Source organism: Nicotiana attenuata, chromosome 8 (genome assembly GCF_001879085.1).
Source record: "Nicotiana attenuata strain UT chromosome 8, NIATTr2, whole genome shotgun sequence".
NCBI classification, from domain to species: Eukaryota; Viridiplantae; Streptophyta; class Magnoliopsida; order Solanales; family Solanaceae; genus Nicotiana; species Nicotiana attenuata.
In genome coordinates this window covers 2,639,578-2,653,900 of record NC_031996.1, presented here as the reverse complement: position 1 = coordinate 2,653,900, position 14,323 = coordinate 2,639,578, and the positions used below count along the sequence as shown (strand labels likewise).

General features: G+C 36.6%; 1 protein-coding gene across 1 annotated transcript in view; it reads left to right on the top strand.

The window, feature by feature from the left end:
- LOC109230736 (probable ubiquitin-conjugating enzyme E2 26) overlaps positions 11,639–14,323 on the top strand; it is a 6,725-nt gene continuing 4,040 nt past the window's right edge. Inside the window, exons 1-2 of the mRNA XM_019396146.1 lie at positions 11,639–11,915; positions 12,451–12,553. Coding sequence (XP_019251691.1) covers positions 11,869–11,915; positions 12,451–12,553 — 150 coding nt within the window. The 5' untranslated portion in view covers positions 11,639–11,868. The remainder of the gene's footprint in view (positions 11,916–12,450; positions 12,554–14,323) is intronic.

The window sequence follows — 14,323 nt, the reverse complement described above, 5'->3', positions numbered from 1 at the left end:
CCGGACCTCTCTCCGCGAGGAGGGAAAAAAAGGGGGCGTGACAGGAGCCTGAGCCAATAACTACGCCTTCTCAGCCTCAAGAGCCGCAACTCGGTCTCCCAAGCTCGAAGCATCCCGATCAAGTTCACCAATCCGCTCCTCGATCGCGCCTCCCTCAATGTCGTCGTCGCCCTCTCAGATTCCTGCTCAGACTTGAGGACGCGGATAGTGTCTTCTAGCGCCGCCGCCCTCGCTAAAGCCGACACTCGAGCACCCTCGACTCTCCAACTCGGCACTTTCTTTTCTAGCTCGGTGACCTTCTCCGTCCATTATGCACTTAGAGCAGCGACTCTAGTTGCATTTTTCTCAAGCTCTGCTCGCAAAGACAACACCTTCGCCTGAAGATCCTTACACTCTGCGGCAACCCCTTTGCCCACCTCGAGCTCTTCGTCTTTGGAGTGAAGTAGCTCCTCAAGCTCGTTGCATCTGCGGATAGACCGCATCAGTTCCTCATCTCTTTTCTCCAACTCCTCCCTGGCGAACTGGGTACTAGCACCCGCCCTAAGCTGCTCGTGCATCTCACGGCACCTATTGCAATACCGCCGGTACTTCTCGGCCATTTTCAGAAAAATCTCGGCCCGCGTCTCAGCCCTGCGAGCACTCTCGATCTCCAACATGTAAGTCTGAAAAAAGAGAGAAGAGAAAGAGTCAGTAAAGACAAAGGCCACAAAACAAAGAAAACAACAAAAGGGAACTCACCCTTAGGGCCATCGCAGCCACACCGCGTGACAACCCAGAATCGTTGATCTCCTGAAGAGATCTACTTTCAGCGGTGGAGCATAGAAGATCGAACTGTGGCACCAAATCCACTGTGTCCTGCAACAGGTTGAAATCCGACAGAATTTCGAGTATGCGAGAAAGACCTTCCGCCCTTATATCAATCCTAGTAAAGCCCTCCTCGAACATCCTCATGTTCTTAGGGTCAATGTCGGAGTCGGATTCATAATCCTCAACCATGACGCACTTCAATCTCTCACTGGTCGAAGATGGGGTACGACCCGTCCGAGATGTCGATGAGCCGCTCGAAACAGTAGCGGCAGCCTCAATTTACTGTACTAATTGTCTCAATGCTTACTGACGTGGCTTCTCTCTAGAAGAATCAACTTTTATATCTTTTGTTCCAAGGATTGAAAAACATCGCCACTCTCCCCAACTCTTTCGACTATCCTGAAGTGTTTTTTGTGAGTTCTCTTCAAATTTCACTTCAGCTTTATTCCCAATTCTTTTTTTGTTAATTTCTTCAGTTCTCTTCACACTTCTGAATATCACGACTGGAAATTATGGCTGATATCGTTATTAATCTGTCTAATTCTCTCTTTAATTTCACGGCTGATTTGAAGGTTTTTCAATTGTTATTCTCGCATAACTGCAATCTTTCTTTTATAGTTTTGGATTTATTCTTCAAAAACAAAATAGATTTGTGCCCTTCTCTCCGTTAGCTTTGCTCTTGTTGCTGGTGAATTTACCAATGTTTTTTCCACTTTGTTCATTTCATTGTTCTGTTATAAATTTTTCTTGCACGGATATTAGTTACTATTATTTCGGATGGGTCATTTATGTAAAACAAGATTGTTTTGTGGCAGTTCAAAGTGTTGGAAAAGATTTGTTCTTGACAAAAATTCTCAGTCTGTGTATAATCTTTTTTTTTATTATTATTATTATTTTAATGTGAATTTGCTCTTGTAATTCAATGTGGCTCCACTTATGTTAAACAAAATTGTTTTTGGCAGTTCAAAAATTGAGGAAATTCAGCTCTTGAAGAGTGAAAATTCCTTTTCGATTTTATTTTTAATATCAAATTTTGAAAGTTTATATGGGTTGACTTACGTGACATAAGAGTACTCTAGTAGCTTGGGTGGTGGGAAGATTCAGTTCTTCGAGAATAAAATATTTATTTGGGGGGCGAAGAGATGAAGCAGGTGTCGTAGAGAAATCCCTCGGCCAGCCAGCTCTACGTACTTGATAAGCATAAGAAAAAGTTCGTACGCATACGGAGAAAGCTGAGCCGGGCACACCTCATAGAAGAGGCAGAAATCCACCACCAATGAAGGTAGGGGAAGCGTGTACCCGACGACGAAGGGATACGCATGAAAAGCGCAGTAGCCCGGACGGTGTATATGCACTATGTCCCGGTCCGCCGGAACCAGCTCAATATGATCAGGAGTCCCCCATTTGGCTTTGAACGCTGTGAGCGCCGCCGCATCCATCGTAGAAAAGACGTGCTTCGACTCATCTCTGGCAGGACTGTTAAAGTCAGTCCTTGCCTTCCCTGGGCGGGGAACCACCTCATCTACCGTCGGAAAACCCTCGTCTTCCGCCATTTCCACTCCCTCTTCGAGTAGGGGTGTGTCATTTTCCGGCACCAGAGCACGAACAGCTTTACTAGAGTGGGAAGAAGACTAACCATCTTTTCCTTGACCGAAAGAAACAAAAATGGAAATGGAAAGAGATAATGGTCACAACGGATCCTAACAGAAGCAGAAATATGAGAGAGAAGGAGAAAATTTGAAAAGTTCTTTCTTAAGCAATTGAAAAGCGTAACATTCAAATGAGAGGCTTCCCCTATTTATAGGGATGTAAATGCCCTGAGCGAGAAAACCAAGGGCCGCCAGTTAGAAAACGGAAAGGGAACGGGAAAAGACGCAATGTATAGAAAACGTGCGCAATAATGACGCATGAGAAATATTGATGACATTCTGAACTGACGTGACTGTTCGATACAACTCCTGAAACGTCATGTCGCTACCTCGCCACGAGGTACTCACCCATCGTCCGAAGCGTTCAGATTTCTCCCAATTTTCGAATCGACAGAGTCCGCCCATCGTGCTCACCAAGAGGCAAGAGGCGACCCCAACAGGCGGAGGGACCAACTGTATGGGTCAAAATCTGACCAAACGTAGATTAGTTCTAAAAATGATTGCAAGGGGCTGACTAAACCGTGGTTGTATCCGCTAGGCATCGTAACGACGAGTATCTCGGCCACTACCGAGATCGAACTACCAAAAAGCCTATACGGCGAAGTATATGTCGTGACACTTAAGGGGGGCGACCTAAAGTACAACCAGCAGATTAAAGTATTCTGGCTAAAGACCGTGGGACAAAAGGGAATGCTTATAATATATATAGGAGGTGAGAAAACGAAAAAGGGGTATCTCTCATTAACGAAAAAGGGACAGAAGAACAGGAGGAGGTCTCTGAGGAAAACAAAGCGAAGGTCCTGATCTTGGTCGCAAATCTTTGTAATCGTCATTGTTGAATCAATAAAGATAGATCCCGTAGCTGTCAATGGCATTCCTTCTTTTTCTTCTGTGTTCTTACATTACCGAACAATATGTCAAGAATGTAAACCTATCTTTTATGTTCAATATCTTTTATAATCTTAGAAAGGGTTATAAGCTTGATTCTATTCTATTCTCGTATTTAACGTGCTTTGGTCTAGAGTTAATTATCTTTGGATAAGATTTATCCTCTTTCTTCTCATTAATTAGTTTAACAAAGAGCTTAACACTTTTTGGTGTAAATAGAAGTCACGTACAGGAAGTAATATATCAGTGAACGATTCAACTATGGCCGAGGTCGAGCACTCAGTTCGGCCCGAACAGCTAGTTCGACACTTAGACATTTCAGAGGAATACTCTAGATGATATTCCAAGAAATTAGGTACTTCGGTTAAGGACCGCGGGTAAAGGAATTGTTTTGTATAAATATCATGAGAGAGGATAACAAAAAGGGGGCTGAGGGGAACACATACAGAGAGATTCATCCCTCTGAAGGAGAAGATGTTCCATCCTCCCGGGCTCTTCGCAAAAAGGGGGATAAATCTCAGGATCTTGGCATTTATCTGTAGTTTAACTTTATCAAATGTATGGAGGTCTGTCTAGTTCAAGAATGGTGATTCTTTTCCTTTATGTATTCGTCGTTATCATTAATTTGATATTATTGAGGCCATCTTCCTTTCTTACATTATGGAATTCAATAACGAATATAATCAAATTTTACGTTCAACTATGCTTGTTTATCCTTGTCTTTCATCTCAAATCTAGAATAAATTAGCTATGGCTAGGATTTACCCCATATCTTCTTATTTAATTGGTTTAGCAAAAAAGGCTTAAAACTTTCTGGTCAAACAAGAATGAGATTCTACAAATATCCTAGTGTAATAATTGTAAGTTTAGTAAATTAATTTTCGTTTGCCAGGTTTAGTTTCATGAATTTCTTTTTTGTTGAATGTGAATCACTTTACTACATTTGGTATATTGACGATAAAAAAAGAAAAGCTCGGGTCTTGTTACTGGAATTTTGGTTTGATAAAGAGTGGGGTTTTCTGTCTGATCTTTTTTGTTTCAAAAAAAATTACTGATTGTTTTTCTTATTCTTTTTTTGTTTGTTGTTGAATTGGTCGATTTAATTCATGTGAATTTTGGATATGAAATGACAAAGAATCACCCCATACTTTAAAATCTTCCTGGATGCTATTAAGATTGAAAGAAATAACATGGAGAAAAATATTGGTGAAATAGAGGTTATTATTCTTGTCGAGATTCGAAAAATTAATAAATTCAATGAAAAAGTTCATAAATCATTTAAAAAATTTATTATTTATAAAGATTCCCAAAAAGGGTGGTTTAATAACGGTTAAGATCGAGAGATTCAATCATTCAACTAGGAAATCTTAGATCCAAATTCTAGCTAGAAAGGTGGACGATAATTAGTTTGAACCTATCTAGTATCTACTCTAACATTTGAAAACAGAGGTCAGCTGTCCATTAGGTTAATCGATATACATGATTTTTCCGAGATACCATGACATTGAAAATTTTATTTATATATCTGTCAGGTATAGTTTTTTTGAATTATTAAATTTAGCTTTCTGCAGTAAATATTTTATTCATTTTTTACTTTTTGTTTTACTTTGTTTTATATCATTTACTTATTAGTCCGTTTCAAATAGCATGACAAATTTGTGTTTCTTTAATGAAAAACTTTTGTAAACACGAAAAATTATGATATATTATAAATTACTAATTTAATGTCTCCTAATCGCACAAATACTATGTATTTAAAATAATAAATATAAACATTTAAAAATATATTATATCGAGTCAAATGCGAAACAATTAAAATAGAAGAAGTAATTACTCGTTTCACTTTCTATAGATACAACAACAACAACAACAACAACCCTGTGTAATCCCACAAGTGGGGTCTTGGTAGGGTAGGGTGTACGCATACCTTGGCCCTGCCTTTAAGAAGGCAGAGAGGCTGTTTCTAGAAGACCCTCGGCTTAAAAGGGAAAAAGGGGAGGGGCGATAACAAACAAACCGATCTGACAACCGAAGCGAAAATACAAAAATAGCAATAGGTAATGCAATCAGAAAACCGAAATAAAGACAACATCGAGTAGTAAATGAAGTTTAAGAATACGAAAAAATATGAAAAACACCAAGTGCTGAATTAAAGCTACTGTTACAAACAAGGACGACACTCGGTTACCTAACCTTTAACCTTTATTACCAACCTTAATTTTTAAAAGACATGAAAATCTAAGTTTTACGCTATCCTTGTATGGAAGCTAAATTGAAATATACTACTCTCTTAGCCGAGGTATCGAGCAGTTAGGAATTCAGTTCTAAAGTATAACTACAGAGAGCAGAATAGGATGGTAGACCTGCTAACTAAAGAAGGATCCAGCAAGAAAGCTTTTGAAAAATTATGGGTTTTTGCAGTTCCTGTTTGTCAATGAAGCAATATGGTCAGATATCCTCGGAACTACTTTTAAAAGACAAATTCTAGCATATTCTATTATATAGAAAAGGGAAGTATGGTCGATCAAGGGCAAAATTGACACTTTACTCATTCATAAAAAAGCTTTACTGTACTAATTGTCTCAATGCTTACTGACGTGGCTTCTCTCTAGAAGAATCAACTTTTATATCTTTTGTTCCAAGGATTGAAAAACATCGCCACTCTCCCCAACTCTTTCGACTATCCTGAAGTGTTTTTTGTGAGTTCTCTTCAAATTTCACTTCAGCTTTATTCCCAATTCTTTTTTTGTTAATTTCTTCAGTTTCTCTTTNACACTTTCTGAATATCACGACTGGAAATTATGGCTGATGTCGTTATTAATCTGTCTAATTCTCTCTTTAATTTCACGGCTGATTTGAAGGTTTTTCAATTGTTATTCTCGCATAACTGCAATCTTTCTTTTATAGTTTTGGATTTATTCTTCAAAAAGAAAATAGATTTGTGCCCTTCTCTCCGTTAGCTTTGCTCTTGTTGCTGGTGAATTTACCAGTGTTTTTTTCACTTTGTTCATTTCATTGTTCTGTTATAAATTTTTCTTGCACGGATATTAGTTACTATTATTTCGGATGGGTCATTTATGTAAAACAAGATTGTTTTGTGGCAGTTCAAAGTGTTGGAAAAGATTTGTTCTTGACAAAAATTCTCCGTCTGTGTATAATCTTTTTATTATTATTATTATTATTATTATTTTAATGTGAATTTGCTCTTGTAATTCAATGTGGCTCCACTTATGTAAAACAAAATTGTTTTTGGCAGTTCAAAAATTGAGGAAATTCAGCTCTTGAAGAGTGAAAATTCCTTTTCGATTTTATTTTTAATATCAAATTTTGAAAGTTTATATGGGTTGACTTACGTGACATAAGAGTACTCTAGTAGCTTGGGTGGTGGGAAGATTCAGTTCTTCGAGAATAAAATATTTATATGGCTTTTGCTCTTAGTTTTCAAGCTGAGCAGGACGAAGACTGAATATCTAGAGCGTAAGTTCAGCGCTGAGCCAAGGGAAGTCGGCGTGGATGTGAGGCTTGAATCACAGGTCATCCCAAGTAGAGGCAGCTTCAAGTACCTTGGGTCGGTTATCCAGGGGGAGGGGAGATCGACGAGGATGTCACACATCGTATTGGGGTAGGATGGATGAAGTGGAGGTTAGCTTATGGAGTCCCATGTTATAAGAGAGTGCCACCTATTCTCAAAGGTAAGTTCTATAAAGCGGTGGTTAGACCGGCGATGATGTATGGGGTTGAGTGTTGACCTGTTAAGAACTCACATATCCAGAAGATGAAAGTAGCATAAATGAGGATGTTGAGGTGGATGTACATGCACACTAGGATGTATAAGATTAGGAATAATGATATTCGGGAGAAGGTGCACGTAGCTCCCATTGATGATAAGATGCGGGAAGCGAGACTCAGATGGTTCGGGCATGTTTAGAGGAGAAGTCCAGATGTTACGGTAAGGAGGTGTGAGCGGCTAGTTATGGATGGAACGAGAAGAGGTAGAGGGCGACCTAAGAAGTATTGGGGAGAGGTGATTAGACATGATATGGCGAGGCTTCAGATTCCGAGGACATGACACTTGATAGGGAGTTGTGGAGGTCGAGTATTAAGGTTATAGGTTGGGAGGTAGTTGAGTCTTGCCTTACTAATACCTCCGTGAGACTAGTCTGGTAAGGTTTTTGTATAAGATAACCAGTGGCAATGTTGTGTCTTACTATTTTTCAGTGCAGGACCTATTTACTAGCTATCGGTTTTGCTTTGCATCTTTCTTCCGGATTACATGTTGTTCCTATTTTTCTTATGATTTCTGTGGTGATACTAATATTTTCTACATTTGTCTTTTTGTTCTCTTGAGCCGAGGGTCTTCCGGAAATAGCCTCTCTACCCCTTCGGGGTAGGGGTAAGGTATGCGTACACACTACCCTCCCCAGACCCCACTAGTGGAATTTTACTGGGTTGTTGTTGTTGCTCTTAGTTTTCGCGTGCATATTAGTTGTTGTGTTCGACATTATAAAATTTTACTATATCTTTAGTTGTGTGTGAATACATGTAGTAAAATCAAGGAGTTTTTTTTTCTATAGTATTGGATTTTGTCAAATTCTAAATTCATATCCAGATGAAAGAGAAATGGAATTGTTGTTTCTGATTTGACATTCAGAGCAGAACATCGAATAAGCAAATAAAGTCGCGGATGATTTATGCTTAGTTGCACACCGAATGATTGTTATCTTGGATAATATAAGTGTATTAACCGTAGTGTATCTATAATTTTAAAGTCTGTCACTGAAAAAATTGATGCGCTTTCTCCAGTTGTTGTTTTGTTAAGACCTAATGAAGTATCAACTTCTAAAGTTTAACGTTAATATAGAGATAGATATCTTGAGAATTCCTTTGCCGTGGAGGAGTTTTCGAATTTATAACTTGTGAGTTTCATCTGGAGGCCTTTGAAATCTTGATCGGTTACATCTTCTTTAGTAAACTCTTTTGTTACGTAAATTAACTTCGTAGTGCACCTCTACATTTATCCAACAGGATTTTCTTGAATTATTTGCAATAATCAGTGCCAGAGAAGTTTTAAACATAAGAGGCATCCTAGCTTCAACACACATAATGTCATTATTCGATGCTTACATAAGATAGTTACAACCTCCAATTATGATAAAAGTAACTCTTCTTGATTTTCTTGTGTAATAATTTTGGCTGACGGTATATTTGAAAACACTGAAGGATTTGTTTGATAACGAGAGGTGTAATTATGTTTCATCAAAAGTAGTTAGAATTGGTATATTATTATTATTCATCTTCTTTGTTTCTGTTAGAGTTGAAAATTATAGAAGGTTGAAAACTTTTATATTATGAAATTGAAACTGCAATGGGCTAGTATGACAAAGGATGTCAAGTTGATTCGAAATTTTGCTTGAGAAGAACAATGGGATAAGGATAATGTCAAAGACAACTTAGCATTTTGGCAACTTTTTCTTCACTTAGATTCTGTGGAGATATTATTTGAACCAAATCCTAATTTATTAAATTTTTCTCTTCAACGAATTAGCTTCCTTTGTTCATAGCAGAGTTACAAATATACATGGTAAGAAAGACAATACCTTGAAAAAGGGTATGCCAATTACCAATAAAATTTACAATGACCTACCATAGTTACGTTAAATTCTTAAATTATTCAATCTCTTTCGCAACCTTGAGTCTTCCAACAACTGCGAAAGCCAAATAGGAGCTTCTACAAACAACTCCACGAAAGCTACAAAAAATTTAACAAATTTCATAACAATCCGTTTTCAGCAACTAATGTACCTACAAACACATTTTTTTTGAGTGAAGGGCGATGCCAGTCAATTGAGACTCTTTTTACTACTTAATACATAGCAGACTTTCATCAATCATAACTCAATTCCCGTCTTCTCTAGTGGAAATTCTGATCCCGAATAACTAAATAGCGTCAGTAAGGATGTTTGTGTGTGTGATTAATGCTTGATTTCTCAGGTAGTTAGATATCATTTCTAGACTGAATAACATGCTTTAAAAGATAGGTTGGCAGTAATATTGTCATATTAATTAGTACATTATGTTATACAGGTTTTGAAACTTGATTTTTTCCCCATATTTTGCAGATGTCAATATTTTATCCAGACGGCAAAAACAAACAATCACAAAATGAAGGACGAATCACCTTTTGTAAAGACTACGTAGAATCTTTCATCCTTTGTTAATATGTAAAAAGTACTCTCGTGGATGTAAAGATTGCGTCACTTTCGAAGTAGAGTGTGTTACCTTTTGTCAATATATAAATAGAGTATGCAAACAGTATTCTTATGTATGTTAAAACTGTGCAACTTTTCAATGGTGTCTCAATATCTCTTTTTCACAATTTCATATCATAACAAAGTTAATTGTAAATGATAATTCTATGAGGGTGTTAGCTTATAAGCTGGTCAAACTGCTTATAAGCACTTTTTGGCTTATCTACGCGTTTGGTAAAATTAAAAGTGCTTATAAGTCAAAAATAATCCAAAAGCCATAAGTTGGTCTCTCCCAACTTCTCAAATTTCAGCTTATAAGCACTTTAAGTTTGACCAAGATATTTACTATTCTATTCCTAAAATACTTCTTTTTAAAACAAAACTCTTCGTATACCCAGTTCTTCAGCTGCATATTAATTTCAGCACTTTTATCCAAACACGTAACTGCTTATTTTTTAAATCAGTTTCAGCATTTAAAAGTGCTTATCAGCACCTAATGCTTATCAGCTACTCTAAATCAGCTAAGCCAAACAGGCTCTATGTTTTACAGTATCGGGTGCTATGCACGGACAATAACCATCTAGTAATATTAGTAAATAACCATCTAGTAATATTAATACTAATATTGATAACCCGCCAACTAGGCAAAGGTCTAATATCCACCCTATTACTACTTCTATTTTTTCTTAATATATAATCTATCTATCTGATTAACTAAAAAAATTCATATTAATTCGTTATAAAAAGAATAATATTTATATATTTAGAAATAATTTAACTTTAAAGTTTTTATTTTGATAAATTTACCCTTATCGAAAAATATTTATAGCCATACAAATGTCATGGCCCCACATTGTTTTTACTCGAAAAAATAAAGTAAAAATAGCCAGATTTACAACTGGTAATTGAAAAATTACCACAGCTTCAAAAGTAATTAATCAAAATGTAGTCATTTTTCATGTAAAAATAAAATCTGAACAAAAACACCCTTAAAAATCCGGATATTCCAGCATAATATGCTGGAGTTCGTATTTTTTATATATGAGATTCCAACATAATGTGTTGGAGTTCCAACATAATATGCTAGAAACTTATACGTAGGAGCTCTATAATCCCGCTTATTGTGCTGGAACTTTCCGTGTTTCAGTAAAGCATTGGCTATTTTCTAATGACTTTGCAAACGTTGGTTATTTTTTGATTAGCAGTCCGAAAAATAACTAGCCCGTGCTATTTTTACCTTTTACTCCTTAAACTTTTAAGATCACAAGTTTCGAAATCTACTTTTTTTGAAAAAAAAAATGTGTTAAAGTCAAACCACCTCGTGCAAATTAAAATGGAGGGAGTAAAAAACTTACCATGTTTACATTATGTGCTTTGCACTGGACTTTACTTAATTGTTATTAGTTATATATATTTCCATTTTATTAACAGCTTGTTTGGATGGTCGTTACATATTATTTCATAATGTATTGTATCGTATTGTATTGTATTGTTTGATGAAAATAATGTTTGGATAGATTATATCGTTTGACGTCGTTTCATGATATCATGCACCAATAATATGAAGAATAAACTTGTAATATTATAAACAAAAATTATGATACGGGGTAAAATTATTATATAAACATATAGAATAATGATAAAATAAAATTATTTATTTATAATGAAGGGTGAGATTGAGAGAAAAAGACAAGGTAACGACGCGACAACATTAAATTGGTCGTTACTTAAAATGGCATATTTCGTCGTTATGTAACGACGAAACTAATGATACAATACAATAAAATTTAAGTAACAATAAAAATAAATATTGTATTTAAAATAACAATACGATACAATATGTAACAATCATCCAAACAAGGTGTAAATCACTTAATTATAAGTTAATTTGATTTGATACCAATGGACTATTAACACCCAATTGCGTGGGGTGGGGTGTGTGTGTGTGTTTTTTTTTTTGGGGTGGGGTTGGGGGGTCGGGGTGGGGGGGGCGGCGGCTTGTACTACCTATTTAACTAGGCGCGGGAAGAGCGAGTCGGGAAGCTAGATAGACTCCTTTTGGAACAAAACTCTGTCTCTCTCTCTCTCTCTCTCTCTCTCTCTCTCTCACACACACACACACAGTATTATGTTAAATATAGAATCCCCGGTGGAGACGGAACATTACATAGACAGTCGATTTTGCATGTATAATAATAACAAGATGATGAGAAACTGTGGAGTTTAGCCCTAATCGCCGATTTGACCAATTCACCTACACACACAATCGGAGACCGATGGAGACGCCCACACCGCGTGCTCAATATGTCACTCGCAATTCCCTGTAAGCACAAACACAGACACACCCAGTTGATCATTCTCTTTTCTTGTATTTTTTGTTTTTATATTATTCCTCAAAAAAAGTATTTGGTGGTGGTGGTGGGTAGGGGGTTGTGATTCTTGATTGTGTTCATTTCAGAGAAAAAGTGTAAAATACGACCCCAAATTGATGAACTTTTTTTAAAGTATTTGGGTGTCTATAATTTTGATGTTATTGAAGTAAAGCAGACCCAGAGCTTTGGTCTAGTGGTAAGAACGCAAAGCTTGATGTTTCGAACTCAATCGCAGACAAAAGCCTAATATTTACCACGTAAGTGATAGGTAAGTGGTTGAAGTGGAGAAGGGTAGAGGGGCGGCCTTGTTATCTCACCCCGTTTCGAACCATGTGTTCCGCTGGCCCTTAGGATTTCCTAGTTTCAATAGAAAGAAAAGAAAGAAAGATAGACCATTTGATCATTTTCTTGTTTCTTGGTTTTTTTTTTTTAAATTTTTTAAGTATTTGGGGATATGTGGCTTGAGATAGTATTATTGATGCACAGGAAAAGAGTGTTTCCAGGTGCGAGTTCAATTGATGCGGAGGTAGTGGAAATATCGCGACCTATCAATTGGAGTTCCAAATCGAAATCTCCTAAGCAAAAGCAGGTATAAAGTTCTTAAAGCTTTTGGCTTTGCAGATAATTTACTTTCTTTTTATTAGGAAGAGTTGAAGTTGTTTGCACTGATGGCGTAAATTTTTTTTTATATAATCGGTCTCTTAAAAGGTAATTGTAGCCTTAGAGGTAACTCTATTTAATACTACTACTTTAGCATTTATTGGTAACCTATACTAAATGATAAGCAACTTGCTGTAATAGGTTAAATTACATTGGTGGCGTAAAAAATTAATTACACTATCATTGTATAATACATAAATCCTATTCAGAAAGTGAAATAAGTTTGTTAACATGGTAATGTTGTCTCCATCACCCGCTCCAAATCATTGCGTCTCCCATCACCCTCCCAAGAAATCAAGGATTTTTTGGAAGAACTTCTATCACACTCCAACTTCTGTATGCCCTTCTTGAAGTTTATATTGCACATGATCCCCTGGTCACATCACTTTATTAAAAAAAAAAAAAAAAGGAAGATCGCTGGTCAGCCCTTCTGATATAACTGCTTGCTACCATAGCCTCTCCATCATCCACCATAATGCAGAATGTCCCATATCTCTGAGTGTGGAGTACTATACCGTTATTTATATATATTGGGATTTATTGTACAGTATAGTACCTCTTGGTATTATTTGAATAAAAAATTTCCTCTCGTTAAAAAAAGCATCGCTGAGTATGTTTCTGGTGTCATCATCCCAAGAATACATTATGCTTCTTACGAACAGTATAACTAAGGCATCTAGTTCCAGTCCCTCCCCTAAAAAGATTCCCCTTCAATATGGCTTATTCACTCGAAAACCATCCATTGTTTAAAACTCCATACTTAGCAGCTACTACCCTTTTCCATAACATTATAAATTGAAATTTTGAGTTTGATGCTTGATCACATAGTCGTTATTCCAGGCTTGCTTTGTATGACTGCGAGAAAATGCAAAGGTTAGGGGCTTATCCTAGCCGGTTTACCAAGTTTTGCTTAAAAAATGGTGCTCCAAGTAATATGTTTTTCTCCCCAACATGTTAACACATCATGGATTTTGGATGAACACGCAAGAGAAGGTTATGTGACAATGTAACCATATAAGTTTTCTTTTCTCTTTTCTCCCTGAAGACTTGTGCATACTGTTGATGCATTATCCATAGATATAACAACCCTTAAACCAGTCAGCTCAGAGATCATGATATTATTATATCTTCATCCCTTACATACAACATAGAGTATATCTTAGGATACAAGAAATTTATACCAAGTCTTTTGACTTACTGTTGGTTTAGATAAGTGTGTTAATTTTACATTATTGGAATGTCTGAAGTTACAGACTGCAAAAACAAGGAAGTAGAATTAACTGTAACGCTTGATTATTGGATTCATATATGGGAATGGTTAATAAGTTTTGAATGGTGAGGAAGTGAGTTAGCATCTAGCGTGTTGTGAAAAATGCTCATATTTTTTTCCTGTACTTCTGTGTACAGAAGTAAATCTGTAGAAAAAAGGACTTGGTTCCTTCTTCTTCTTTTTTTTTTGAATTGAGTTGTTTTGTTATCATTGCAGCTGTTTAGGTGGTAGGCGGAAGCTGTATTAAACTCTCAGTTCAATTTTTTCTCATATCTATTTTGTCCCTGGTTCAAAGGGACTTTTTCACATTTTTGGCCCTTATTTGGTACTACTGGATTTTGGGTTTTGGGGGGGGGGGGGGTGGGGGGGGGGATAGAAGATCTCTTGAGTGGGGTAGGTAAAAGTTTGAGAGCTTAATCGTTTGGTATT